Source organism: Doryrhamphus excisus, linkage group LG18, assembly GCF_037039965.1.
Source record: "Doryrhamphus excisus strain RoL-2023G ecotype Guam linkage group LG18, RoL_Dexc_Guam_v1.1, whole genome shotgun sequence".
NCBI classification, from domain to species: domain Eukaryota; kingdom Metazoa; phylum Chordata; class Actinopteri; order Syngnathiformes; family Syngnathidae; genus Doryrhamphus; species Doryrhamphus excisus.
The window spans coordinates 15,054,047-15,080,308 of NC_136374.1; the positions used below are offsets into that span (position 1 = coordinate 15,054,047).

At 43.0% G+C, this 26,262-nt stretch overlaps 3 protein-coding genes across 4 annotated transcripts; 2 read left to right on the forward strand and 1 right to left on the reverse strand.

Moving 5' to 3' along the window:
- The first annotated feature begins 1,038 nt into the window (after positions 1–1,038).
- On the forward strand, positions 1,039–5,597 carry pdhb (pyruvate dehydrogenase E1 subunit beta). Its single transcript, XM_058054899.2, has 11 exons — positions 1,039–1,139; positions 1,230–1,289; positions 1,789–1,896; positions 2,368–2,430; positions 2,527–2,562; positions 3,237–3,427; positions 3,662–3,756; positions 4,072–4,182; positions 4,483–4,574; positions 4,658–4,799; positions 4,879–5,597. Exons 1-11 carry the CDS (start codon positions 1,101–1,103, stop codon positions 5,025–5,027), a joined length of 1,086 nt encoding a protein of 361 aa, XP_057910882.2. The 5' UTR covers positions 1,039–1,100; the 3' UTR covers positions 5,028–5,597.
- LOC131106118 (uncharacterized) lies at positions 5,455–9,588 on the reverse strand. 2 transcript variants are annotated; one of them, XM_058054896.2, is made up of 5 exons: positions 8,921–9,588; positions 7,775–7,939; positions 7,501–7,679; positions 6,280–6,520; positions 5,455–6,204 (listed from the first exon to the last, which is right to left on the reverse strand). In XM_058054896.2, the coding sequence occupies exons 1-5, from the start codon at positions 9,332–9,334 to the stop codon at positions 5,875–5,877; spliced, it is 1,329 nt and encodes a 442-aa protein (XP_057910879.2). In that variant the 5' UTR covers positions 9,335–9,588; the 3' UTR covers positions 5,455–5,874. The 2 variants fall into 2 exon arrangements, with proteins under 2 accessions (XP_057910879.2, XP_057910880.2); XM_058054897.2 differs by having other exon boundaries at positions 5,455–6,201; positions 8,921–9,585.
- Positions 9,589–12,814: 3,226 nt separating this feature from the next.
- Positions 12,815–23,322, forward strand: ccdc71 (coiled-coil domain containing 71). The gene is made up of 2 exons (XM_058055482.2): positions 12,815–12,971; positions 20,744–23,322. The coding sequence occupies exon 2, from the start codon at positions 20,754–20,756 to the stop codon at positions 21,825–21,827; it is 1,074 nt and encodes a 357-aa protein (XP_057911465.2). The 5' UTR covers positions 12,815–12,971; positions 20,744–20,753; the 3' UTR covers positions 21,828–23,322.
- The last annotated feature ends 2,940 nt before the right edge of the window (positions 23,323–26,262 follow it).

Here is a 26,262-nt window from a genome sequence, read left to right on the forward strand (position 1 = left end):
TGTAGCTACGCAAGACAATTTGTGTTTTAACGATGTGATGTTTAAATGTTAAGAGCTTCTATTCTTTCACTGTGCCATATACGATATGATATGATCCTTGTGCCTATAATGAATGTTTGAATGTGTTCGGGGTGATTAGCACACAGTTACGTCTTCACTCGTGGACTTGAACCTGATGACTGCTTTCAAAAGGATGTTGGAGCACATTTTTTTTTTAAAAAGTGAACATTTGGGTGTGAATGTTCTAAGTGCCGTGGTTTGTTTTCATGACCCAGTGCAATCCAGTTCAGTGAGATTTGTCATTGAATTGCGTCCGAATATTTCTCTGCAGCACTTTATCCCAAGCAACTTCATGACATCAATATACAAAATAAACGCCCAGTAAATGTTGGATGAATAACTTGGCTTAATATTATTGAAAGATAGTGTTGTGTTCTTTTTTATCACATTAAAGTTTTAGGTTTGTAAGCAGTATGTACTACCCCAAAAAACTATATACCCATGGCTGCTGACCCCATGTAAGCTAAAATATCTTTAATAATGAGATATGTCTCATAAAGAGAGCTGCTTGTAATATTTTGGTCACCTTATTTGGCACACATAAAGGCTGTATGAAGTTATAGTGCCGAGAATTTTGTTGTTCCTTAGGGCAGGGGTGTGTGGTGTTTGTTGTTGGCCCCTGGCATATTGTAAAAATAACAGTTTTAGTAATTCTATTATTAATTATTAATTAATTAATTATTAATATATATTATGAGCTATTACACTAATTTGCTTGGTAAGCTACAACACAAATGTAAAATGTTGAAACTGTATCAAAGTGGTCCCACAGCATCCTTAAATATTCCGATACAGTGGAGAATACCTTGTATACCCCTGACTTTACAAATGCAACCCGCATGCGCACAAATGTCACGGACATGAGAAGTGTCCTTGGATCCTCCGCATAACGTCCCGCCCCCGCTCAACTTTACGCTGCTGTGATTGGATAGCTGTCATCACCGTTTCCTGTCAATGTTTTAAATCGCAACGTTAATTGGTTGAAATACCGTTGTCATGTGTGGACCACGCCCTCTCCGGAAAAGGAGGACAGGTTGAAGATGGCGCTGTCCCTGAAGTCCGTTCTCCGCTCAGGAAGGGTACGAAATCCTCATAAAAGATGTCGAATGTGTAGTTTTGAGAACATTTCTAGATAAATTGGTTAATGTGATCTCTTTAACTTCCCACAGAATGCCGTGTCGGTTCTGCAACGGCAGTCCTTTCATAGAAGTGCCCCGGCCGCGGTGCAGGTCAGTGTCAGCAGCTAGCATGCTAGCATCCCCAAGGCTAACAGCTGTGGCTCGCTGAGTGGATATCATACTTTGTTATATTTCCGTCATTATCTCTTAAACAGTCTTGTCTTCTGACCTTGGAGTATTCTTGACTCTCTTCTTGACTCTCCAGTAAATACGTTTGTGGGTGTGTTGCTGCTGGTCACATTGTTTCAAAGCTACGATAGATTTAATTATGTTGACAACAAAATTCAAGCTAGCTCACTGTTCCACAAGTAGTGAAGTACATTGTCATTTCAGTAGTACTATCAAACCGTTCTATTTACCTGATATGTTGTGACATGACTAATACGGTTAGCAGTTCTGTTAAATTCTCCTATACAAGAAAGGGCATTATTATTTCACTGTTGAGATAGCAAACACCAGCAATTCAATTTAACGTACTGTGTAATATTAATCTGTTTAGAAGTTGTCATTGTTAAATTCCAAATGCTGACATTATTGTTCTTGTTGTCAGGTGACTGTCCGTGATGCGTTGAACCAGGCCATGGACGAGGAACTGGAGAGGGATGACCGGGTTTTCCTGTTAGGAGAGGAGGTGGCTCAGTACGACGGCGCCTACAAGGTTAATTATCGAGCTATTTTTCCAATCCAATCCAGATCTTTGGATGCCCTTTAAACACAGTGGAAACACTGTTAGGTGCACCGACGGAAGGTGACAAAAATCATCAATGGTTTCAGTTTTGATGATCCTATAATTTGCAATTTGATAGAAATAGTGGTAGTCAAGCCCCACAAAATTGAGTGTTTTCTTGTGGGTTCTGTTTTTTGTCGTGCTAATGTAATTGTGTGAGAAGCAGTCTCTGTAAATAACAGTTAAACAACAAAATGGACATTGAAATCTCATCCGGCATCAAACCGTGGCAATTTAAGTGTTTTAAGTTAAGCTTTTTTCCCCAACTCTGTTGAGCCTGTTGGCATAATGTTGTCAATGTTATATTTTTCTCTTCATTGGTTCCATGCTACCTTCAAAGGACATTTCTGATGACTTGAAGTTTCTGACAGCAGCTGATGTTCTGTGTGTGTTGTGTTGCAGGTGAGCAGAGGTCTGTGGAAGAAGTATGGAGACAAGCGCATCATTGACACTCCAATTTCCGAGGTGAGACTTTCCTTCCTTTCTGAATGTCCTATTTCGCCCTTTTGAGAAGTTACTGTCATATCTTAGTGTTGCTAACTCTGTGGTTCCTTGTTACAGATGGGCTTTACTGGTATCGCTGTGGGAGCAGCCATGGTGAGTGTCTCCACTGAATGTGTACACGGACAATAGCCACATATACATGGTGCCAAATATTCCAATTCCATTCGGGTTATTTGCTCAAACGCAAAGAATGTAAGTCATTCCGAAAGAAAAGTGCCAATCCGAATGAATATATAATCGGATTCACAGGAGTGGAATATTCCTTTCCCCAATTCCATTGAGGTATCTTGTACCCGCTCAAACGGAAAGTTGTCTTCGTGGAAAAAGTTCTTTGTGGTGTTTTTCTTCTTCTGTTGTTTATTGGCGATTGGCAGCAGCTTTTGTGTGCATTAGCGCCATCTGTGGAACAGAATCTAAACCCTTCTATACGCCATGCACAAGTGAATGGAGGCGAGCAATCGGCACTGTACTGCTGCGGAAAGTTTGTTTTTGATTCGAACTAAATTTCAAGATTGGAGGAACGAAAAACTGGCAATACGGAGTTATTCCAACAAGTCAAAGAAAAAGTCATCACGTGATGTTGATGTTTACGCTTTACTTTACATTGACTATTCTGGTTGATTATAGCAGCGCATGTAGACACGCGATTGGAATATTCCTTTCCATGTATACTATTGCTTTCGGAAAGAGAAAAACTCCTCATGTAAACGTGGCTACTGTGTTTGTTCCTGTAAACGGCCCCATGATGACGTCATCTACCCACTTAGGCCGGCCTGAGGCCCATCTGTGAGTTCATGACCTTCAACTTCTCCATGCAAGCCATCGATCAGGTCATCAACTCTGCAGCCAAGACGTACTACATGTCCGCTGGCCTGCAGGCGGTGCCCATCGTCTTCAGGGGCCCCAACGGGGCGTCAGCCGGCGTGGCTGCTCAGCACTCTCAGTGCTTCGCCGCCTGGTGCGTACACTTCCTGGGTTTGTCGTCCAGCTCGGGTTTGTTTACATGGACGCAGTTGTATATAAGTATATAATACTTGTTTGACAACAGTCCTGTCTCCGACACTACCTCTGAACCTGGACTAATACGAATACTCTAACTCCATGTCAATGTACTGGCAGTTATCCCGAGCCTGACTGTTGTGCAAGTGGTGTGTTACCTTACAGCATCACTATAGCGATTGTCTTTCCGCAGGTATGCTCACTGTCCAGGTCTGAAGGTTGTTAGTCCCTGGAGCTCAGAAGACGCCAAAGGTCTCCTTAAGGCTGCGATCAGAGACGACAACCCAGGTGAGACCGGAGCACAAACAGCCGTAAAGGACTACACTGTAGTGACTCGGGTTGGGGCATGGAGTCTCCAGCATTAATGGGAACCGGGACTACTGTTGAATGGTTTGATATTTACATACTGGTTGAAAACAGCCCTCATGGAGTTCAGACATTTCATTCAAATGGTTAACTGCGTCATTGTATGACCCTGCTTGTTAAAAGCATCGGAACTGAGAACCGTTCGGAACCACAATCTAAACCAGCAATCTGAATCAGGAAACCCGGAATCGTTCAAATTCCCTAGTGGTGATCTGTGCACATGTTGGCTTGTTGCAGTGGTTTTTCTGGAGAATGAGCTCCTGTACGGCGTTCCCTTCGAGATGTCTGACGAGTCTCAGTCAAAAGACTTTGTCATTCCCATCGGCAAGGCCAAGATTGAGAGACAAGGTGAGCGACGTCGTCCAAAGCTCAGGAAAGAGAATTTCAGGCCGTTAAAGGGATGGTTTGGGTCTTTTGACATGAAGTAGAGTTTGGCTTCCTTCACAAACTCTTTACTGAAATGGCCCCGGAAACTAAGCGGAACTTTGTTCCTAGTCATGGATGTCCAACCAGAACTGGTCTAGCAGGAGTAAGTCATTGTTGATGTAGTACACTGCCAATGGGGATGTGTACTTCATGTCAAAAGAAGAAAACTAGCCCTTTTAAGGATTTGTGAACTTAACAATAATGTCTTTTTCTGTGGTTCAGGGACTCATGTCACGTTGGTCTCTCACTCCCGCTTCGTCGGCCATTGTCTGGACGCCGCCGCTGTTCTTGCAAAGGAAGGAATTGAGTGTGAGGTACAAGACACATTTAGATACCGCTCCACATTTTTTTTACATTTTGTGAAATAACACACATCCTGTGTTGGTGCGTGTGTAAGGTGATCAACCTGCGGACTATCCGTCCTATGGATGTGGAGAGCATTGAGGCCAGCGTGATGAAGACCAACCATCTGGTGACGGTGGAAGGTGGATGGCCACAGTTTGGTGTTGGAGCAGAGATCTGTGCCAGGATCATGGAAGGTAACCACACACAGAACTGGAACAGGATTGGCAGCTGGAATTTTATCATTTGCTTTTTTTTTTTTTTCCCCTTCCCAAGGTCCAGCCTTTAATTACCTGGACGCTCCAGCCACCAGGGTGACGGGCGTTGACATTCCCATGCCGTACGCTAAGATCCTGGAGGACAACAGCCTTCCACAGATCAAAGACATCATCTTCTCAGTCAAAAAGACTTTGAATATCGCTTGACCGCACTGAAGAGCTGCTCAGGGAAAAAAAAAAACGCTGAATCCTCTTCACAGTATGTGTCGTCACATGGGTGTTGAAAAGTGATAAAATATTAAAACCCACTTTGTAAATAAAGTTTAAGCTTTCCTTACAAATGCGCCCGGACACTTGACGGAACACCTTCTGTACGGAGATTCTCGGCTTGAGTCTTCACCTCTGCAACAAACCAAGTAAACTTCCTTGTCTTTAAAATCATTGTGACAGTCAAGCCACCATTTGAGCCTTTTTTTTAAACGACCTTCCTTAAACGTTAACCTGATGCCCATTCTACTCACTAAATTTTAAACTATTGGATGGAGGTGAAAGGTCAGGAGCAGTATTTATTGTAGCCACAGTTCCTTTTTAGATGTTTTTGTTGTTGTAAATGACTGTTACGCAAATAAAACACTTAGTCATCCTCGCTGTTTTAATTGCCATTGGATGAAGTAGAACACAGCATCTATGATGCACCGGAGCAGCTCTTAGGCTTGAAATATTTTACCGATGATATTTACAAGGTTGGCTTCAATTTGAACTTAAAAGGCAAGAAAAGATCTGTCCTTAATAATTAAATATATAAAATAGTACATTTCAAAATGTTCCAACCCTTTGAGAAACTAAAACTACAGTACTGTACTTGGAAGTCTTTGTGGAACTTAAAATTAAAATAATACAAATAAAACATGTGACCACTGTTTTTTTTTTTTGTTTCTTCAGATTAGATGAGCTAATTTCATCATCATCTTCAAAACAGACTTGTGATGATTTGACAGTGGGGATGAAGATGGGGGGCCGCTGTCCTGCTCCATCATTGGGGTCTTCTGCCACATCAGGGAGCTGATAGGTCAGATCGCCCGACCTCCGAGTGTCCCTTCAGCAGGCCGAGTCTCACCACCACCACCCTCCTCTTCCTCTGCTCCGAGCCGTCATTGTCCTCCAGCAGCTCCTCCTCTTCGTCATTCTTCTCTCTGTCTCGCTTACTCTGCTTCTTCCTCCTCCTCTTTTCCATCTCTTCTTCTACCTCTTGCACTGCAACCTGATCTTCTTCATCGTCCTCCTCCTCTTCTTCTTCCTCCTCATCATCTTCCTCCTCATCCTCAGCATCTTCTTCCTTGATGTCGGCTACCTGATCTTCACCGAGCCTCTGTCCTCCGTTCTGCTAGGAAAGAAAGCGTTACTCTCCAGTTAAAGCTGAGGAGCTTCTACTATTTTTTTCAGTTTAACATCCACTCACAGACGTGCTGCCGCCGCGCAGCTGGTGAAGCCGTAGCCTGACGGTGTCCTTGTTCTGGCAAAGTCCCAGGCTGTTCAGGGTGTCAAGAGCGGCGCCGGAGCAGCCCTGAAGGCGCAGCTTCGCCCCCAAGGCTGCCTGCAGGAAGTTATTCTTCCAGATGTTCCTGGTGAAGAGCGGGATCGCCAGTGTCAGCACACTGCGTCGCACCACCTGCATCTGCGCCTCCTCCTGCGACAGCTGGCTAACGCACAGAAAAAAAGGTTTTTCATTTGGGATGTTCATCAGCTTAAGGTTTGCATTGACAAGTTATTGTCAGGTATTTTTTTTTAATGTCACGAGGTGCCTACAGATGATTTTCCCTCATCTTTTACCACATCGAGCTGCATAAATTTCAATGCTTATCATATTGAAGCATACCTGCTGCTGTACATTTGTGCTATGAGGGAGTCTGTGGCCTAAGGATATTAACATCATTCATTCATTCACTACCGCTTTTCCTCATGAGGAGTGCTGGAGCCTATCCCAGCTGTCTTCAGGCGACTGGTGGCCAGCCAATCACACGGCACATATAGACAAACAACCATTCACACTCACATTCATACCTATGAAAAATTTGGAGTGGCCAATTAACCTAGCATGTTTTTGGAATGTGGGAGGAAACCGGAGTACCCGGAGAAAACCCACGCATGCACGAGGAGAACATGCAAACTCCACACAGAGACGACTGAGGGTGGGATTGAACTCGGGTCTGCACGCTAACCACTTGATCGCCGTGCAGCCCACCATACATCATTCATTCATTTTCAACTGCTCATCCTCACGAGGGTCGTGGGGGTGCTGGAGCCTATCCCAGCTGTCTTCGGGCCAGAGGTAGGGTACACCCTGGACTGGTGGCCAGCCAATCACAGGGCACATATAGACAAACAACCATTCACACTCACATTCATACCTATGGACAATTTGGAGTCGCCAATTAACCTAGCATGTTTTTGGAATGTGGGAGGAAACCGGAGTACCCGGAGAAAACCCACGCATGCACGGCGAGGGTGGGATTGAAATCGGGTCTCCTAGCTAACCACTTGACCGCCGTGCAGCCCACCATACATCAGTGGTTCTCAATTATTTTGTCGGAATTTTCCACAGGTCCACCAGCTGGCATCCGTTATGATGTCTACAGCGACACATGGCGGTGTTCTTACATTTCCTGACTGAAGAACTTACTGGCTGCTCTTGACGAGGGCGTTAACGGTGGGGAACATGGAGCGCAGGCAGGTGGTGATGAGCGGCGCGTGTTCCTGGGCCCAGCTCAGGCAGTGCGCCCACGGGAAGAAGGACAGCAACCTTTTGCTCGACACCTTCTGGTGGAAAGGACTGTCTGCGTGCCGTGATAACACCTTCATCTTCATCATCACCACACACGCAACGTGAGAAAGGACACAGAAGACAGTTTATGTAAAGATCTCCACAAAAGGTGAGTAGAAATGTTCAACCTCACCTCTTCTCTCAGCTCTCTACTCAAGAAGTCCATCATGGGCTTCCTGGCGCCTTTGGCAGACCAAAGAGTCCTGAAGGCAGACTTGTAGCAGGACTTGCTCACCAGCAGAGCTGCTTTGCTCTTCTTGCCCATCCTGAAGCTTCGCTTCTTGTGTTGAACATTCGCCTGCACGCACAAACAACACACCGTCAGCACTCTTTCACTTCTAATAGCAATTGATTTGACTGGTTTTCCTGGCTATGTTTGATGCTAGGTTGCACGGCGGTCGTGTGGTTAGCGTGCAGACCTCACAGCTAGGAGACCCGGGTTCAATTCCACCCTCGGCCATCTCTGTGTGGAGTTTGCATGTTTCTCCCACATTCCAAAAACATGCTAGGTTAATTGGCGACTCCAAATTGTCCATAGGTATGAATGTGAGTGTGAATGGTTGTTTGTCTATATGTGCCCTGTGATTGGCTGACCACCAGTCCAGGGTGTACACCGTCTCTCAACCGAAGACAGCTGGGATAGGCTCCAGCACGCCCGTGATCCTCATGAGGAAAAGCGGTAGAAAATGAATGAATGAATAACTGCATGGTTGTGAGTGGTTAGAACGCAGGCTACACAGCTAAGAAACACAAGTTCGATTCCCTGCTCAGGTATCTCTGTGTGTATTTTCTCGGCTTCCTCCCACATTCCAAAAACATGCTAGGTTAATTGGCGACTCCAAATTGTCCATAGGTATGAATGTGAGTGTGAATGGTTGTTTGTCTATATGTGCCCTGTGATTGGCTGACCCCTCCTCTCGCCCCGAAGACAGCTGGGATATTTTCACAGCATAAATTCCCAAAGGAGTAACATCCCGGAAATATTTTAGGTACCACGGTAGCACTGTGCCATGTGATTGGCTGACGACCAGTCCAGGGTGTACCCCGCCTCTCGCCCGAAGACAGCTGGGATAGGCTCCAGTGAGGATAAACGGTAGAAAATGAATGAATGAATGTTTGATGCTTGGCAGAGTTCATGTGACCCCATGAGGCTTTTTAAATGGCAAACTTGGCCTGACGTCACCTTCCGGGGGGGGGGTGCTTACAGGAACACTATATACTATAAGAACCACGATGCAAGTTCAACAACAATATATCAATACAATGGTAGTTTACGCACCTGTTTGGCGGAAGGCGGTTTCAGCCACACAACCCGCTTGCCGTTGTTTTTGCGCCAACACTTCGTCCTGATGACCTGAGCGCAAGTTTCGCACACAAACGACTTCTTACTGACGGCCGCCGCGTCCGGGAAGACCCATTGGGCGGCCTCCGGGGTGGTGAACGTAAACACGGCCCTCCTATTAAAGCCTCGGCCTTGTCGCTCGAAGTGTTCACTGCAGCAGCAACAGCACGTCTTGTCCTCCTGGACCCTCGCCCGCCGACGGCCACGCTGACCGGACACTTTGGGCAGCGTCGCTTCCGCATCTCCTTGGAGGTCGGCGGCGGTATCGGCATAATCGTGCTCGTTAGACTCGGACGGAGCACAGGCTTCCTCGTCGTTCACCGCGGTGCATTTGGCTTCCTCGTTCGACATTGTAAACAGAAGCTCAGGACTCGTCAGAGAGTAAAACCTACGCTGGGTGCCATTTCTGCACACATAGCAGCAAGCGAGCTACCAGTACAAGCTAACTTTGTGACGCCTGCCACAAATGAGTCCCATTAACGTCACGCACCGAAGCCTAGCAGCCAATTGTAAAACATGCAGGATGTGATAAGGAACCGAATAATCACAAAAAGTATTGATGACTTCAGGCCTGTTTGGGAAAAAACTGTGGCCAACAGGAACTGGACTCACAGACAAACAAAATGACTTCCGTGTTTATGTGCGCCACTGTTGTTTTTACTGCCCCCACGCGGAGGGAGTTGGTACTACATGAGATATTTTATTTTCACAACCACATTAACACATTAACTTATCCATCTATATCAGGGGTCTCAAACTCAATTTACTTGGGGGCCACTGGAGCTAGGGTCTGGGTGAGACTGGGCCACATCAGGTTTTCCAAAAAAACAAACAAAAAAAAAATGCATTTATTAAAAACAGAAAAATGTACAAACTTTTTCAGTGCTTTGTTCAGATTTTCTACAATGAAAGCGCTGATAAAACATTCCACTGTTCTCAAATATCTTAATTTTTGTTTTTCTGCACAAAATAAGATGAAAAATAAACAAATCAAGAATAAAGAAAATCAATCAATCAGTAATAAATAAATATAATAATAATAATAAAACAGCAAATAATAAAAACTTAATAAACTACATATAGTTGGTGGGTAGACAAATTATTTTTTTCAGATTAAAATTAAAGCATTATTAGAGCCCTGTAGACATGACAAAACACGACTATAGTCACATTTATACTTTTTTTATACATAAATACTAATTTATACTTTTTATTTACAACATATTGCGCAACTGCAGGGTCTTGAGACACATGCTACCTCACAAACTAGAGCACTAGCGACCTAAACGGTAGCCTCCAAGTTATTTCCTTTAAACTTAAAAAAGCCAAAAACTTACCACTTCCACACGGATAGGGAGGATAACTATTAACAGTTATTTAACCTTTAACATGAACATGATCATTCATTCATTCATTTTCTACCGCTTATCCTCACGAGGGTCGCAGGGGTGCTAGAGCCTATCCCAGCTGTCTTCATGCGAGAGCCAGGGTACACCCTGGACTGGTGGCCAGCCAATCACAGGGCACATATAGACAAACAACCATTCACACTCACATTCATACCTATGGACAATTTGGAGTCGCTAAATTAACCTAGCATGTTTTTGGAATGTGGGAGGAAACCGGAGTACCCGGAGAAAACCCACGCATGCACAGGGAGAACATGCAAACTCCACACAGAGATGGCCGAGGGTGGAATTTAACTCGGGTCTCCCAGCTGTGAGGCCTGCGCGCTAACCGCTCATCCGCCGTGCAGCAATCGGCAAAATATCAAGTTAATTTTCATGTGTTTGATTAATTAATTCATTTATTATTGCTCCAGGTCTTGTGCCTACTTCTGAACGACTAAATAAAACTATAATATTCATGTCAAATTCTGAACAAAAGAAGTACCGAACCACCAGGACTCTTCCTAGAGCCGGCCGACCATCTAAAGTGAGCACTCAGGGGAGAAGCGCCTTCATCAGGGAACCAAGGACCCAGTGGTCATTTTGATAGCGCTCCGGTGTTCTTTTGTGGAAAGAAGAGAACCTTTCAGACGGACAATCATTCTGCAGCAATCCACCAATCAGGTCTGTATAGTCAAGTGGACAGATGGAAGCACTGAAGGACACAAGAAATAAAATTCGATGGTCAGATGAGACAAAGATTGAACTCTTCGGTATGATTGCCGAGCATCCATGCATTGTTCATCACCTGGCCAAGACCATTCCTACAGTGAAGTAGTGGCAGCATCATGCTATTAAGATGTGTTTCTGTAGCAGGAACTCAGGGACTAGACAGGCTGGAGGGAAATGAAAATGGCGCAGTGTACTGTTCCTTCCTGCTCTTTTAGCAGGGTGGAAACCACTCAGGGTCTTTAATTCTGTCAGCTATGAAATAAGCCTATGTTCCCGTGTTATAGTTATGCGATTTATTTTAACAGAAGTGAGTACAAGCTATTGTAATGCCAGCGCTGGAGAGAGTGATTAGCCGCCAACAAAGGTCTAGCCAAGTCCAATTGATCTCTCAAAAGAAACTTGTGCCCCCTTTAATGACTTATTTGGATTTTTTTTTCTTCTTTAATCATATAAAGTTTCATTAAAAAAGATTTTTGTGTTAAGTTGTGTTGTCATTGACTAATATTTACATTTGTTTGGTGATCTGAAACAATGAAGTGTAATCGTAAATGTTAGCTAGCCGATAAAAAGTAGTGGCTCTCAAAAGGAACTTTGTTCCCCTTTTAATAACTTCTTTGGATTTTTTTCTCCTTTAATAATAAAAAGTTTCATTAAAAAAAGATTTTTGTGTTAAGTTGTGTTATCATTGACTAATATTTACATTTGTTTGGTGATCTGAAACAATGAAGTGTAATCGTAAATGTTAGCTAGCCGATAAAAAGTAGTGGCTCTCAAAAGGAACTTTGTTCCCCCTTTAATGACTTCTTTGGATTTTTTTCTCCTTTAATAATAAAAAGTTTCATTAAAAAAAGATTTTTGTGTTAAGTTGTGTTATCATTGACTAATATTTACATTTGTTTGGTGATCTGAAACAATGAAGTGTAATCGTAAATGTTAGCTAGCCGATAAAAAGTAGTGGCTCTCAAAAGGAACTTTGTTCCCCTTTTAATAACTTCTTTGGATTTTTTTCTCCTTTAATAATAAAAAGTTTCATTAAAAAAAGATTTTTGTGTTAAGTTGTGTTATCATTGACTAATATTTACATTTGTTTGGTGATATGAAACAATGAAGTGTAATCGTAAATGTTAGCTAGCCGATAAAAAGTAGTGGCTCTAAAAAAGGAACTTTGTTCCCCCTTTAATGACTTCTTTGGATTTTTTTCTCCTTTAATAATAAAAAGTTTCATAAAAAAATATTTTTGTGTTAAGTTGTGTTATCATTGACTAATATTTACATTTGTTTGGTGATCTGAAACAATGAAGTGTAATGTTAAATGTTAGCTAGCCATTAAAAAAGTAGCGGCCAGACGGTGGACACCATTGCTGTAAGCAATGTTTCATTGTTAAAGTATTATTTTATATTTTATACATACATACGCATACAAATATATATATATACATAAATAATTAGGGTTTTCTTTTTCGGGGGTTTTCTGGGCGGCTACTAGCTACAAATACGAAAATAGCCATAAGCCCCACCCACCATACGTTACGTCACAGCCCAGCCGTGGTGTCAGCTTTCTAACTTTGCTCATTTGGTTTTTAGCTTTTTAGCGTTGACGTCCACTTGAGTTTGTTATTTTATTCACAGTGTTTGCTTTTACGGATGCAGGAGAGGATTTTGTAGCTTTTAGACATATTTTTTAGCCCTCTCGCCTGCTCCCCACCCCCACCGCTCGGCGGCCTCTTGTCCCGCCCCCTCTTCTTTCTCCCCGGCTGCCTCCGCCTCTCCCGCCCGCTCCGTCAGCCGCTCGGATCTCGTCGCAGCCATTTTACCGTGGAGCGTCAGCGCGGCTGCGACCGGAGGACGCCGAGACAGCGCTTAAAGAGGTAATTGGGCTTGTGGCCCTCTGCTTCTCCTTGTTTAGTTGACCCCCGCGTCTCCTGCACGCTGCGTCGGTCGTGTGAGCAGCAGCGGCGGCGAGCGGAAAGACGGGCTGGCTGGAGCCACAGTGGCCCGTCTCGGCTAACGTTGGCCGCTCAGACGGAGCAAATATTGCCGAGCGAAGCTTGACGCCACCAGCTTACAAGTCCGGAAAAAATGCGACGCCCTTCTCGTTTATCCGTTCAAAGTTGTTTTGAGGCTTTCGGCGTGGAGTGTCTGCGCTTATTTTCTTCTAGACTTTTGTGGCCGACGTTGAAAATAATAATGTGGAGGTTCGGTACCGCCCCCGAAAGGGGGCCCCCGAGAGCACTTTAATAGCAACTACTAGCTAGCCTTTGTGTTTGTATGCTGACAAACTAGCACAATTGGGTTATTGGTGTTCTATAAATGGTGAGTACTAGTGCCTTTGTGTTTTTAAAATATTTATCTTTATTTTTATTGTTAAGCGTAACAAAAAAAAAGAATTTAATAACAGTACTATCGCTTAACTCAAAATTGGTTTATGCGTGACCTAGCCGCGATTCCTAAGTACATCACTTTTCGCAACCATGCCCCCTAACGAGCTGCCTAGATTTTCCGCAAAACACGCCTACGAAATCTTCGGTGTGGATGGTTCAGATCGGAAAATCATGGCGGAGGTTAAAAAATAAGTAAATTATATTCTCCTTCGTCTTGTCGATTCTTGTTTAATGGGCGAGTTGACTATATCAATAATACATACAATAGAAGTTCTTCACGCTTGTGGCTAAGTTGTTAAAAACGATTTCTACAATGTTGTGTTGGACGCATGCTGTTGATGCTACACTATTGTCTCGGAAAATATGGGCTAACATCGAAGGCATGACGCACTGACTAAATGCTTGTTTCTGTCTGACATTACCCAAACAAAGCGAACGTGCATGGTCCAAAGGGATGAGTTGTTATTTTCTGGACTACAAACACTACTTGCGTATGTTACTATTGACGTTTTTTGTTTTTTAAATATGCTGCATAGACTCGTCCAATCAGAGTGTTCTGATTCATTGCTATACTGCTCATCATCACTAGGGGAGATATGTACCTAGCATCCTGGGGTTGCATTGCTACTGAACAGCATTATATTTGCCAATTGTGTCCATGGCCTTTCAGCATGGCAACTGCATAGTTTCATTAACATGCAAATTCAAGCAATTCTATCTGTCCACGAAAATCGTAACCGCTAGTTTTTTCCGAAACTTTTGTTCACTCGAACAGTAAAAGCTGCTGTATGTCAGAGAGTGGAAGCCTAGAGGACGCTAACTTTCGAATGTACTACCCCTGGCCTCTTCCTCCTTTGAATGCATAAGCCACGCCCTACGCAACATAACAATTCCATTTGTTATCTTTATCAGCTAACGATAGAGATTTGCCAAAGTTCTGCTATTAACGTTAGCTATTCATGGAATGTACCAGAGAATAGATGCAAAAAAATGTCTGTATTCTTCACAATTATGCAGAAATCTGAATGAGAATTGTCGTTTGACCCAAAAAGGGGGAGTAGAAGTCATGGCTGTCACTCACGCAATGTGCTCAAGCCCATAGTATGAGCACACATAAACACGCAGTCTCAAAGAAGCTATCAACAATTAGCAGTCATGGCCGATAACCTTCTCCCTATTCTGCCTTCACACAATGGGATGCCAAGAAAAACCTTACAAGAGAAAAGCAACCAACAAAAAAACGACTTTACAAACAACTGCTTACATTGTATGCATCATCGGCTCGGCGATATATCGATATTATTAATACATCGATATTTACTTTAACCAAGATATGAAAAACAATGGTCTTGATATATACTCAACAAAAATATAAATGCAACACTTTTGTTTTTGCTCCCATTTTCATGAAATGACCTAAAGATCTAAAGTTCATTCCAGTTACACAATATTGCAATTTTTTCTCAAATATTGTTCACAAATCTGTCTAAATGTGCGATTGTGGAAAAATAAAAATATATGTGCGATTGTGAACACTTCTGCTTTGCTAAAGCAGGAAGTGAACAAATGAAACAGTTACTGATTGTAAAAGTACCAGATGGAGGGGTAGGATTTAATAAGCTTTGCTTCTTCCTACTCCTTTTGGACATGTGGAACTGTGAACTGATTATGTGATGCATTCAATTGTAATCTGATGCATGTTCAAATGAAATTAAACCATTACCTAATCCATCCCATCTCACTGGTGTGCCACATCAAGATGCTCATCAGACACCATGATTAGTGTACAGGTGTGCCTTAGACTGTCCACAATAAAAGGCCACCTTGAAATTTGCATTTTTTGCTTTGTTGGGGGTCTGGGGACTCGGAACCAGTCAGTATCTGGTGTGACCACCATTTGCCTCATGCAGTGCAACACATCTTCTTCGCATAGAGTTTATCAGATTGTCAATTGTGGCCTGTGGAATGTTGGTCCACTTCTCTTCAATGGCTGTGCAAAGTTGCTGGATATCAGTGTGAACTGGTACACGCTGTCGTATACGCCGGCCAAGCACATCCCCAACGTGCTCAGTGGGTGACATATTCAGTGAGTATGCTGGCCATGCAAGAACCGGAATATTTTCAGCTTCCAAGAATTGTGTACGGATCCTTGCAACATGGGGCCATGCTTTATCTTGCTGAAATATGAGGTGATGTTCATGGATGTATGACACAACAATGGATCTCATCACGGTATCTCAAATGCCATCAATAAAAGCAGTGTTCTTCGTCCATCGGCTTATGGCGGAGAAATGAGCAACAGATCTGGTTGATGCCAGATCAGCATCTTGATGTGGCACACCAGTGAGGTGGGATGGATTATCTCCGCAAAGCAGAAGTACTCACTAGCAAACATTTAGAAAGAAGTGGTAATGTTCTTTATCTGGAAGGAATTTTAGATCTTTGAGTCCATCTCATGAAAAATGGGAGCTAAAACCAAAGTGTTGTGTTTATATTTTTGTTGAGTATATATCCTGGATTTTGGCGTCATATGTGTATGCGTATGGAAGAATTAGTCAGCAAGTAAAAAGCAGCAGCTCAAGACTGTGGCGTTACTTTGAATTAAAGCATTAAAATATTTTTTCACCACCTTAAAACTTAAACCACAACACAAAGCTCACCTTCTTGCTTCTTCTTCCTGTTGTGTTCCTCATGAAAGGAAAGGCAAAATGGTGTGCTACTATAAAGTGGTCTCCTATCACATTGCTTACGATATGGTTTCCATTGGAACAGTGGGGAATAAAAATATTTAGAAACCGGCAATGGCTTTACCACAAATGTACACGGATGTTGCCAAGCCTGATGCAGTTGACAGGTTGGTGTTCCTGGCACAAAATAGTAAAATGGAGGATACTTCAAATCCAGAGCATTAAAAAGTCATTTTCACCACCCTAAAACTTGGCACCAACCCCAATATGAGGAATGTGCGCGATGTCTGACGCGCTCCTGTTGCATTCCTCATGAAAGGAAAGGCAACGTATCACATTGCTAATAGAATATATGGTCCCCGTTGCAACACTGGGGATTTTAACGCTTTAAAAAACTGCTGAAAACGATGGAGTCACAATGTCCGGCAAGGTTTTAAAGTCATTTATTTTCACGACAAGCTCTACCACACATGTACAAGGAAGTTGGACCGCTGCTAAACCTGATGCACGTTGGTATTCCTGGCACGAAATAAGGACATGCTTGTTCATTCATTACCGCTTATCCACACGAGGGTCGCAAGGGTGCTGGAGCCTATCCCAGCTGTCATCGGGCGAGAGGCGGAGGACTGGTCGCCAGCCAATCACAGGGCACATCTAGACAAACAACCATTCACACTCACATTCATACCTATGGACAATTTGGAGTTGCTAATTAACCTAGCATGTTTTTGGAATGTGGGAGGAAACCGGAGTACCCGGAGAAAACCCACGCATGCAAGGAGGGAACATGCAAACTCCACACAGAGATGGCTGAGGGTCTCCTAGCTCTGAGGTCCGCACGCTAACCACTCGACCGCCGTGCAGCCGAGCACATGCTTGTGTCTTCTATAAATGTTTACTTAAAAAAGTATTTTTCAGTTGCTGACATTTTAAGTCCTCTTAAACCAGAACTTTAATGCTTTATATTTAATTTTTTGGTCATTAGTTGAGGATTTGAGCACAGCTAAAGATTTGTTACAAGATTTGCCTTTTTCTATATTTATTTAAAAAGGAATGGCCCACTTTATTTTGGCGGCTATTTTTAGGTACAATTTTATTTTAATGTTGGACCATGCTTAGCAGCAGCAACTGCACTCAAATATTTGCAATAACTTGCAATGGGTCTCTTGCAGCACTGCGGAGGAATTTTGGCCCACTCGTCTTTGCAGAGTCGTTGGCCACATTGGAGGGTTTTTGAGCATGAACCGCCCTTTTAAGGTCATGACACAGCATCTCAATAGGATTCAGGTCAGGGCTTTGACTAGGCCGCCCCCAAAGTCTTTGTTTTTCTTCAGCCATTCAGAGGTGGGCGTGCTGGTGTGTTTTGGATCATTGTCCTGCTCCAGAACCCAAGCTGGTTTCAGCTTGAGGTCATGAACAGATGGCAGGAAATTCTCCTTCAGGATTTTTTGGTAGACGGCAGAATTCATGGTTCCATTTATCACAGCAGGTCTTCCGGGTCCTGAAGCAATAAAACGGCCCCAGACCATCACACTACAACCATCATATTTTACTGTTGCAATGTTTTTTTCTGAAATGTAGCGTTACTTTTACGCTAGGTGAAATGGAACACACCTTCCAAAAAGGTCAGACAAGTTGTTTTCTGGCAAAATTGAGAAAAGCCGTAAATGTTTTTGGTCAGCGTTGGTTTTTGTCTTGGAATTCTGCAATGCAGGCCGTTTTTGTCCAGTGCCTTAATGTGGAGTCATGACCTTAACTAAGGACTAAGGTCATTGACCTTAACTAAGGCGAGCCAGGCCTTCAGTTTTTTGGATGATGTTTGGTCTTTTGAGACCTCTTGGCTGCGTCGTCGCTGCGGTCTCGGGGTCATTTCAGTCGACTGGCCACTCCTGGGAAGGTTCACTACTGTTCCATGTTTTCGCCATTTAATGGATAATGGCTCTCACTCTGGTTTGCTGGAGTCCTAAAGCTTTGTAAGCTTTTCCGGACAGATAGATTAATCTTAGTTAAGGTACGTTGCAACGGGTCCATTTTTACACAGGACAATGTAGGTTTGGATTTTCTTTTTTCCCTTAATAATTACAAAAACTGCCATTTCAAAACTGCATTCTGTGTTCAGTTGTGTTGTCATTCGTTGAATCTGAAACATTTCAGTGTGACAGATTTTATTAACTTTAGTCAAAAATTCAAACAGTCTGAAATAACTACCTGGATACTGGACAGTGCATGTGAAGTTTCCTGGATTCAATTTTTTCGGAAGGAAATTAGCTATAAATAAATTATGGCTATAAGTACACTGTGTTATGATTACCGCTTGTTAAAGCAAACAAAGGTTTTAGAATGCAGTGTGTGAGTGAAATAGGGACAAGAGGACGTTTATTCTTGCACCCAACTCATCTTAACTGTCAGACATTTTGAACAACACAACATACACTCTCGAATCGTTTAAACAAAATAAATATTTTAGTCATAGAAAATATTTTACATTAATAATCGAATTGGAATTGCAACAGTAAGAGTTGGGGATGTTCCTATCATGGTTTTACGGTGCCGATACCGATCCCGATGATCCATGAGTGAAATCGCCCGATGTTTTTTTACCAGAACATACACAAAATGCTAGTATCCACAACTCACATTTTGTATTTCACAATGCATTTGTTTCTCGTCTGGCCACATAAACTGAAAACCAGAATGAAAAGCCGGTTTGCCCGCCTGCGCTGTGACCCTCCAGCTCCATCCGCTGCCTTCTGAACAGATGCAGCCAAAATCCCGCCACTCTAGCTAGGCAGCTAGGCATCCATATTAATGCAGTACCCATCCCCAGATTTTGGCCGATGGATGATCACATCCCGAGCGCTGAAAACTCACACCCTGCCAAGCTTTTTCCACTTTTCTGACCTATAAATGTAGTTATATTGTTGTATTCTCGTGTTAAACAATACCAAAGTTTCAGATAATGAGGTTTGCTCATTTGGTTGTGAGTCCTGAAATAAGTTTGGGATGATTCTGAATGCTTGGTTTCAGAGGGCTTTCTAAGTCACAGATTACCGGGCTTCCTTATATGGGTGTGCTCTGTCGGCCAGATGCTCTCTGCTCCCCCCACCCTCCCCCAAGCTTCTTTGTTTACGCTGTTAGCAATGTCTCCCAGGAAGTGTTTCTTCGGGTGTAAGAGAAAGCTACATTTGTTTCCAATTCCTAACGAGGCAAACATCAGGCAGAAGTGGTTTGAATCTGTGATTCCCTACCAGAAAAAGAAAACTATTTTAATCCGTCAACGGCAATTCACACTGGGCTGTTTTGTGAATATGGGCCAGTATGGTGCTGGACTAGCCGACAAACGGTTGCTGAAGCCAGACGCCTTTCCAATGTTACTTGGTCTTGTCGAAGAGTCAGAAGAGCAAGCAGTAAGTAATAGTTTATCAGTGTTTATTTTGTGCAAGTCATGGAACAAAAGCTGTTGTCTGTGTAGCATTGTTGAGTGTTCATACAATACCGCTCAAAAGTTTGGGATCACTTGCAAAATTTTTTGTTTTCCAAAGGAAAACGCATTTTCATGCATTTCACAAACTATTTTTACCATTTCACAAACAATTAAAATTGATCAGATGATTTTCAAAGAAGGATGTACATCGTTGCATAGAGGCCAACTATCAACTGTCAGTCCTCTGCATCAATCTCCTGGTATGGCTGCTAATCCAAGTTCATCATTTTATAAGGTTAGTAGATTATTGGAAAAGCCATCTAAAAATGTAAAACTAAAACTAAAATCTCTTACCATGCCGTTAACTACTCCCTTCAGAGAGCAGCACAAACTGGGTCTAACAAGGACAGAAAAACGCTGCACAACTGTGCAAGAAGGCAAATATTTCCAAGTGATCCCAAACTTTTGAGCGGTGGTGTAAACGGAGCAGGGTGCAATTTACTGGAGTATAAGTATAAGTCACTACTTGACCGAAACAGACATTACGTCCTCTTGGAAGGCAAGTTCTAACAATAAAAGAATAGGGAACAGGCTGAATAGGTGTAAGATATGCTAACACAATGGTTATTCAGCTACACAAAAAATAAACATGAACACAAAAGGTGTCCACTTTTTTCATTTATAAATCACTCTGGAGTATAAGTCACAGGAACAGCCAACCTAGGAAAAAAAGTGCGACTTATAGTCCGGAAAATACGGTAATATACAGTAAAAATATACATTTCAAGCATAACTTTGACACAAATTTAGCCAAAATGTATAACTAACTATGACACAACATGAAAAAATGGTTGTTTTACATGAAAATAGCCATTACAGCCAGTATATAAGTTTTAAATCCAGTATAAAGCATACTGACATCACAGGCAGACTCAATCGAGTGCAGCATCCAAGATGTCGGTCATCTGGAGTCACTCTCTACAGGATGAAAACTCACAAACTTATGTTCTTTGGCGAGGATGCGTCTGCTCCAAAAAACTACACTGTAACTTTTGGAAACCGAAACAGTCGCCTTTACACGATGTCATCCGTGAATAATCCCGTTACGCCAACGTTTAACTGACGGTCGTCTTTGTTGTCCTGCACAGGAGTGCTAACATGGCTGCTGGCACACAAGGGCCTACGGTTGGCCGGCCGGTGAAGTTCGCCAACGAGGAGCTGAGGGCCGTTCACTCCTGGTCCAGGATTGCTTCCGCCGGCCACAGTGTCCTCCTGGACGCTCTGAAGATCCTCAGCCCGATGTCCCGGGACCTCTCGAGCACAGAAGAATTGGTTACATTCTTGCAGGAACTGAGCGAGGAGGGCCACAAACCCACCGTGCTGCGTAGCAAGGACGTGTACGGCTACCGCTCCACCACAAACCAGCTCCTGACCGAAGACATGCTCAAACCGCCCAACCGGAACGTCAGACCCACGGCCAAAAGGAGGCGGAGGGTTCGAGTCAAGAAAAGAGAGGTTCACCCTTCGTGGAATATCTTTGACAGGGGCAACCCCAGAATCCACGGGATCCCGCCCCCTGAGCTACTGATGGACCAACGCGCCGTCGTCTACAACTGGACGCCCGTTCGGACTTCCGACATAACGGAGCCGCCCCCCATGCAGTCGTGCCTCAGACTGACCAATATCAAAGGTCTCTCTGGCTGTCACACGGCCAGGCTCCAGATCCAAACCACGTGGGACTTACCCTGTCAGACGCCCCCGGCTGTGTTTTTGCCCAAGCAGCCCCCTCCAGCACTTTCAGGAATACCTTTGCAGCCTTCCCAGAACGGCGGTGGGGCCCCCACCGGAGCCGTGGCCTTGTTCAGCCAGAGGAGCCTGTCCTGTCCCGTCCGCCTGGATGGCGCCCTCATCGGAGACTCGGCGCCGGTGTTCTACGCTAACGGCCGAGCGTTCCCACAGACTCACACGGAGCTCGGCAGCAATGGCTGGAGAGGCAACGGCCTCCACCAGAATGGACTCGGCCCTAAAGAACTGACTAACCCGACCCGGCAAAGAAACCGTTGGAAAGATAAGAGGCGTTTGCGATCGAAAGTCATAAAGGTCGATGACTCTCGCTCGGTGGATGAAGCCCGATGGAAAGCTCAGAAAATTTTACAGGTCAACCTGTCCCCCGTCATCCAGATCCATCCCATCAACCACGTTCTCAGAGACTTCAGATACCAGAAGAACTGACGGTCCTTCAAGCACACCTTTTATTAGTTTAGTGTCTTACATCCTTCGGTTTCTGCCTGGATACCAGATGTCTTTTTGAAATGTCGCAGAGGAAGAAGCCCAGGTAGGTTTTGAAAGTTCTCTTTCCTGTTGGCCGCTTGAAAGGCTTTGGAAGTCCGGATTTGGTTTTCCTAGCTGGCTGGGAAATCACTTTTCAATTTCTGCATTCTGCTTTCATTTGACAAAGATGTTGGCCAATGTTTTCTCTTCCGTTTTCACTCTGACTGCCAGGTTGACGGCAGTTTTCCGATGGTCTTAAAAGTTTTCTCAGAATTTTCTTCTGAGCACCTTTTTTTTTTTCCTTTAGTATTCAAAATTCCATTGAAGAAGCACCGTTTTGGTTTAAAGATGAAAGTATTTTTTTTGTGTGTGTGCAATGTCTTGCAGCAGTGAGGCCGGTGTGCTTCCTAAAGACCGGGTCTCCAATAAACCAAGATCCTAAATTATTGGAGAGAATGAGTTTGTCTTCCTTGATTTGTTTCGCTGTTAAAGTCTCGGCCTTCATTTTGGCAGGCGACTTCAAAGTCCTTCACAAAGTGTTCCTTTTTTTGTTCATGGGAACGCTAGTATTGTGGACTCGTAGTCGTGGTCCACAGCGGATGAAAGGGGGGGCCAAACTGGCCATCAGATTCTGGTCTAAATTGTTCAATTGTTTTGTGTTTTCAATTTCACAAATGCTTAAAATTTTTTGCAAATCTTCCACTTCCCCGTTTTTTTTGCGCCTCAAGGCTACTCAACAGTTCAGTTCTTTTGTTAATGTTGAATGTGGCGTTTGTGTGAATGCCTGCTGTTTTTTTGTTTTTTTTGAGAAGGTGGTGCTCAAAAATTAAATATTTAAAAAAAAATTAAATATTTAGAAACTTCCCTTTGGCCTTTTTCCGTAGAACTGAAAAGTTTGGCAGTAGCATGTGCTTCAAAAAGGTTTACAGTGTAGCGGAGTACCCAGCAGTGGGGGGAAAAAATGTATTTATGGCGAACCAAAAGATAGTAAATCTGCTTCCCAAATAACTGAGACCAAGAGGTCTAAAATTGTATTATGTGCATAAAATGTACATGAAATATACGCCAATGTCTCGGAGAACATGGGATGGTTTTACCAAAAGCTCCAAACATGCTCCTGGAGTTAGTTCCAAGCAGCAGAAAAAATGATTTTGAAATCCAAACACTAATATATTAGCAACATTTTATGTCAGCATTTCTTAGTGTGTGTGTGTTTATTTTTTTTAAAGGGATCATCAAATCAAAATTTTGGTTGAGTTTTGTTTTTGGAAGAGTCACTGTGTCCTGCTGCCTGTCTTCTAGCTTTGCAGAACCCACCCAGAATTCTGTTTTTTTTTTTAATTTTTATATATCTTTGTTCATCTTGTTGGTGACACACTTGTAAATTTTTCCTACATGAGCTTTGGAAAAGTTTCTTTGTTGAATAAACTGATTTGAAAAGTAGTGGGGTTTTTTTTTTTTACGGTTCCCAACATTTGTAAAATAGCAATATCAGGAAGTTTTTTGTGTACTTGAGTAAAGTAAAAGTCAGACTCCTGGTACAATGTTTGATTTCGTGACCAGCGCCTTAGTACCAATGGGCAAATCATTCATAGGATTTTGTGTCCCGACTCCTGAACTTTTAACACTGGCATCCCTCAGGGCTCTCTACTAGACACATTTTCTTCTTCACTTATTTTCTTCAAACACTACAGTAAGAGTAGGGCACATTTTTTTCAGTTTTAAATAATTTTGAATCTTTTTTTTGTTATCATTTACACTTATTTTACCAGCATAGATTTTGTTATTGAATATGTCTGTTAATTAACAATCAATCGTTACATTTACTGCAATTTTGCCAATTGAGAAACGGATACAGCCTGGCTAACAGGGATGTTCAGATCAGGGTTTTAAGCTGATGATATCGATCCCGATAATCCATGAGTGAAATTGACCGATGCATTTATTTCTTGTCAAATTGTTAACCGGATACCTGAATCAAAATCAGGTTTATCCACCTCTGCTGGGTCCCTCCAGCCACATCCGCTGCCTTCTGAAGTGCAGATGCAGCCATCTCCCTCTTCTGTGTCCATAAAGATCAAATATGAGTGTGATATCAGTGTGCACAATTGGGCAAATGCTCACTCGTCACACATCATCTGGAATAAGACGCAGCCTGGCACACAACAAAAGTTCCTCCTGCACTAAAAGCGCTACTTTTTTTTTTATTATGATAAATATTACAAATTCATACAAGTTGTACAATCTGTACCGATATTTAAAGTCCTTGCCTCTCACTGTGACCCCCAGGGGTTCGACATAAATGGGATGGTGTCATAAGCGGGACTGGCTTAAGCGTTTTTTTTTTTTTTCTCCACTGCAGTACTGGTCTGACTGGTACTAATCTTTTCTTACCTGAAGTCGAAAAAAACCACGACTACCCCAAATTATTCATTTATGCTTGTTTGTTTCGACACAAGGCTTTTGATGAATTTCTGTAAATATGCAGATACAATTTCAGGTATTTTATTAATCCCAAAGTAAATTTTTTGAAACACTCCCAATTTCTGAACTGCATTCTTGTGTAAATGTGTTCGATTTCATTTCTCTCGGCAATTGCATCATCCATGATTGGTTGAAAAACATGGCTGCCATCAAGCTAAACATCTTTGCAGGGGCACGGGTGGAATTTTAAGATTATTTTTATTACTTAATTATTTGTATAGTTATTATTTTTAATATAATTTTTTATTATAATTTTCTTATATTATTATTACTTAAGATTATAGACTATTTATGGCCTTCAAAATTAGACATGAATAAGACATAGCATAGACTCACGTTAGCAATGTGAGAATTCCTTGCTATTTTTTTCTTTTTTCTGCACTTCCTGCAGTGGCTATTGTCTCATTAATGTAATGTAATGGCACCACATCAGGATGGCTGTAAATTAATCAGAAATAGACACAAAAATATGTAGCACGAACAGTTCAACATTTCCTAGTTCTCAGCTAGCTGTAGCCCAGCATGCTGAACATCACTGCCCCCTATCGCCCACACTGTAAAACTGCACCTCGGAAGTACACAATACACTAGTCACTACAGTAACATTACTGACATCTGATGACCAGAATGGAATACTACATATCACGTCTTTAAATGTGTCTTCTGAATGTCTTATATTTTTATTTTTTATTGGTCATTTTGCCATTTCGGCCAAAAAAAGTCAAATTTGAGTGGAACCATAAAATTGGAACTGTAAAATGGCGAGCCACGATGTATGCTAGCATGTCTTGGAACGCATAGGGTTGCCACAAATGTCAGTCATATGAAAACATTACAAAATATAGTACATGTATTTTTAGTAATAACGTTAAAGAATCGTTTTTGAAGCACAGGGAACGAAACTATACACAACTGGGCCAACAACTTTATATGGAAATGGTGTAACTGTTCACGGTTAGCTAATGGCCGACCGTCTTTCAGGATGTTTGATTTGTATCTACGTCATCGGGACTGAACTTTCCAGTCTTCAGGGAGCCAACATGCGGCAGAGAAGGTTAGCGTCTTCCGTCTTCACTTCCTTCCTCGCCCCCCCCCCCAGGCAAAACCAATTGCAATGGCTGCGCGCGCTCGGCTCTTTGTGTCGTAGGGGGGGAAGGGAAGAAGGGAAGCCAGCCGGCCGAGAAGCCGCCGGAGCGACGTCACGCACGTTTAAATCAAAACAAAACGCGGCGCTCCACGCTGCTTTGTTGTTGCTCTTCTACACAAAACAACACACACACACTTGTTCATTGGCGTCTCCGATGCGAGCGGCATACATCACAGAGGAAGATCACACGGCCAGCCGCACCACCGAAGAAGAAGAGGAAACGATGGGTCGTAAACAACATGGCTGCTCTGCTCACATCCAACGTGTTGATTGTCACCCCAAGCAGATGCCACACATGAGCTCAGCGCAAGATAGAATAGCAAACGAGAATGTCCACACGGAACCAGAGCTTCAGGGGCTCGCTTTTGTTTTCTAAACTAAGCTACATAAGCTAAGCTTATCAGCAGTCATGTTATCAAGACTGAAAAGAATGAACACATCAGAGGCTGAATTTACACACAAGCTAATAAACGTTGCTTTTCCTCCAAACAACGAAACTGTAATGTGCATGCCAGACCACTAGTTGGCAGTGTCGATGTGGTGCAGGGACCATCTGTGGAACGTGGCTGATGGATAAAATGAAATAAACAACCTTATCATTATAAGGGGTGTCCATTGCGTCAATGGGGTGAATAAAATAAACAACCTCATCATTATAAGGGGTGCTCATTACATCAATGGCGGAAATGTCACTTTGTAGATCAGTCAGCTGACATGAACCCTCCCCTCCTGATTAGCTCCTGCACGTTTGAAGCTACACACGGA

What these genes read in the sequence shown, in the direction of transcription:
- pdhb (XM_058054899.2), top strand. Translation starts at nt 1,101, where the DNA reads ATGGCGCTGTCCCTGAAGTCCGTTCTCCGCTCAGGAAGG. An exon ending in GATCAGAGACGACAACCCAG is followed by an intron (nt 3,757 to 4,071) that starts GTGAGACCGGAG and finishes GGCTTGTTGCAG; the next exon opens with TGGTTTTTCTGGAGAATGAG. An exon ending in GGCCAAGATTGAGAGACAAG is followed by an intron (nt 4,183 to 4,482) that starts GTGAGCGACGTC and finishes TCTGTGGTTCAG; the next exon opens with GGACTCATGTCACGTTGGTC.
- LOC131106118 (XM_058054896.2), bottom strand. Translation starts at nt 9,334, where the DNA reads ATGTCGAACGAGGAAGCCAAATGCACCGCGGTGAACGACGAGGAAGCC. An exon ending in GTAGAGAGCTGAGAGAAGAG is followed by an intron (nt 7,680 to 7,774) that starts GTGAGGTTGAAC and finishes GTGATGATGAAG; the next exon opens with ATGAAGGTGTTATCACGGCA. An exon ending in GCCCTCGTCAAGAGCAGCCA is followed by an intron (nt 6,521 to 7,500) that starts GTAAGTTCTTCA and finishes TCTGTGCGTTAG; the next exon opens with CCAGCTGTCGCAGGAGGAGG.
- ccdc71 (XM_058055482.2), top strand. Translation starts at nt 20,754, where the DNA reads ATGGCTGCTGGCACACAAGGGCCTACGGTTGGCCGGCCGGTGAAGTTC.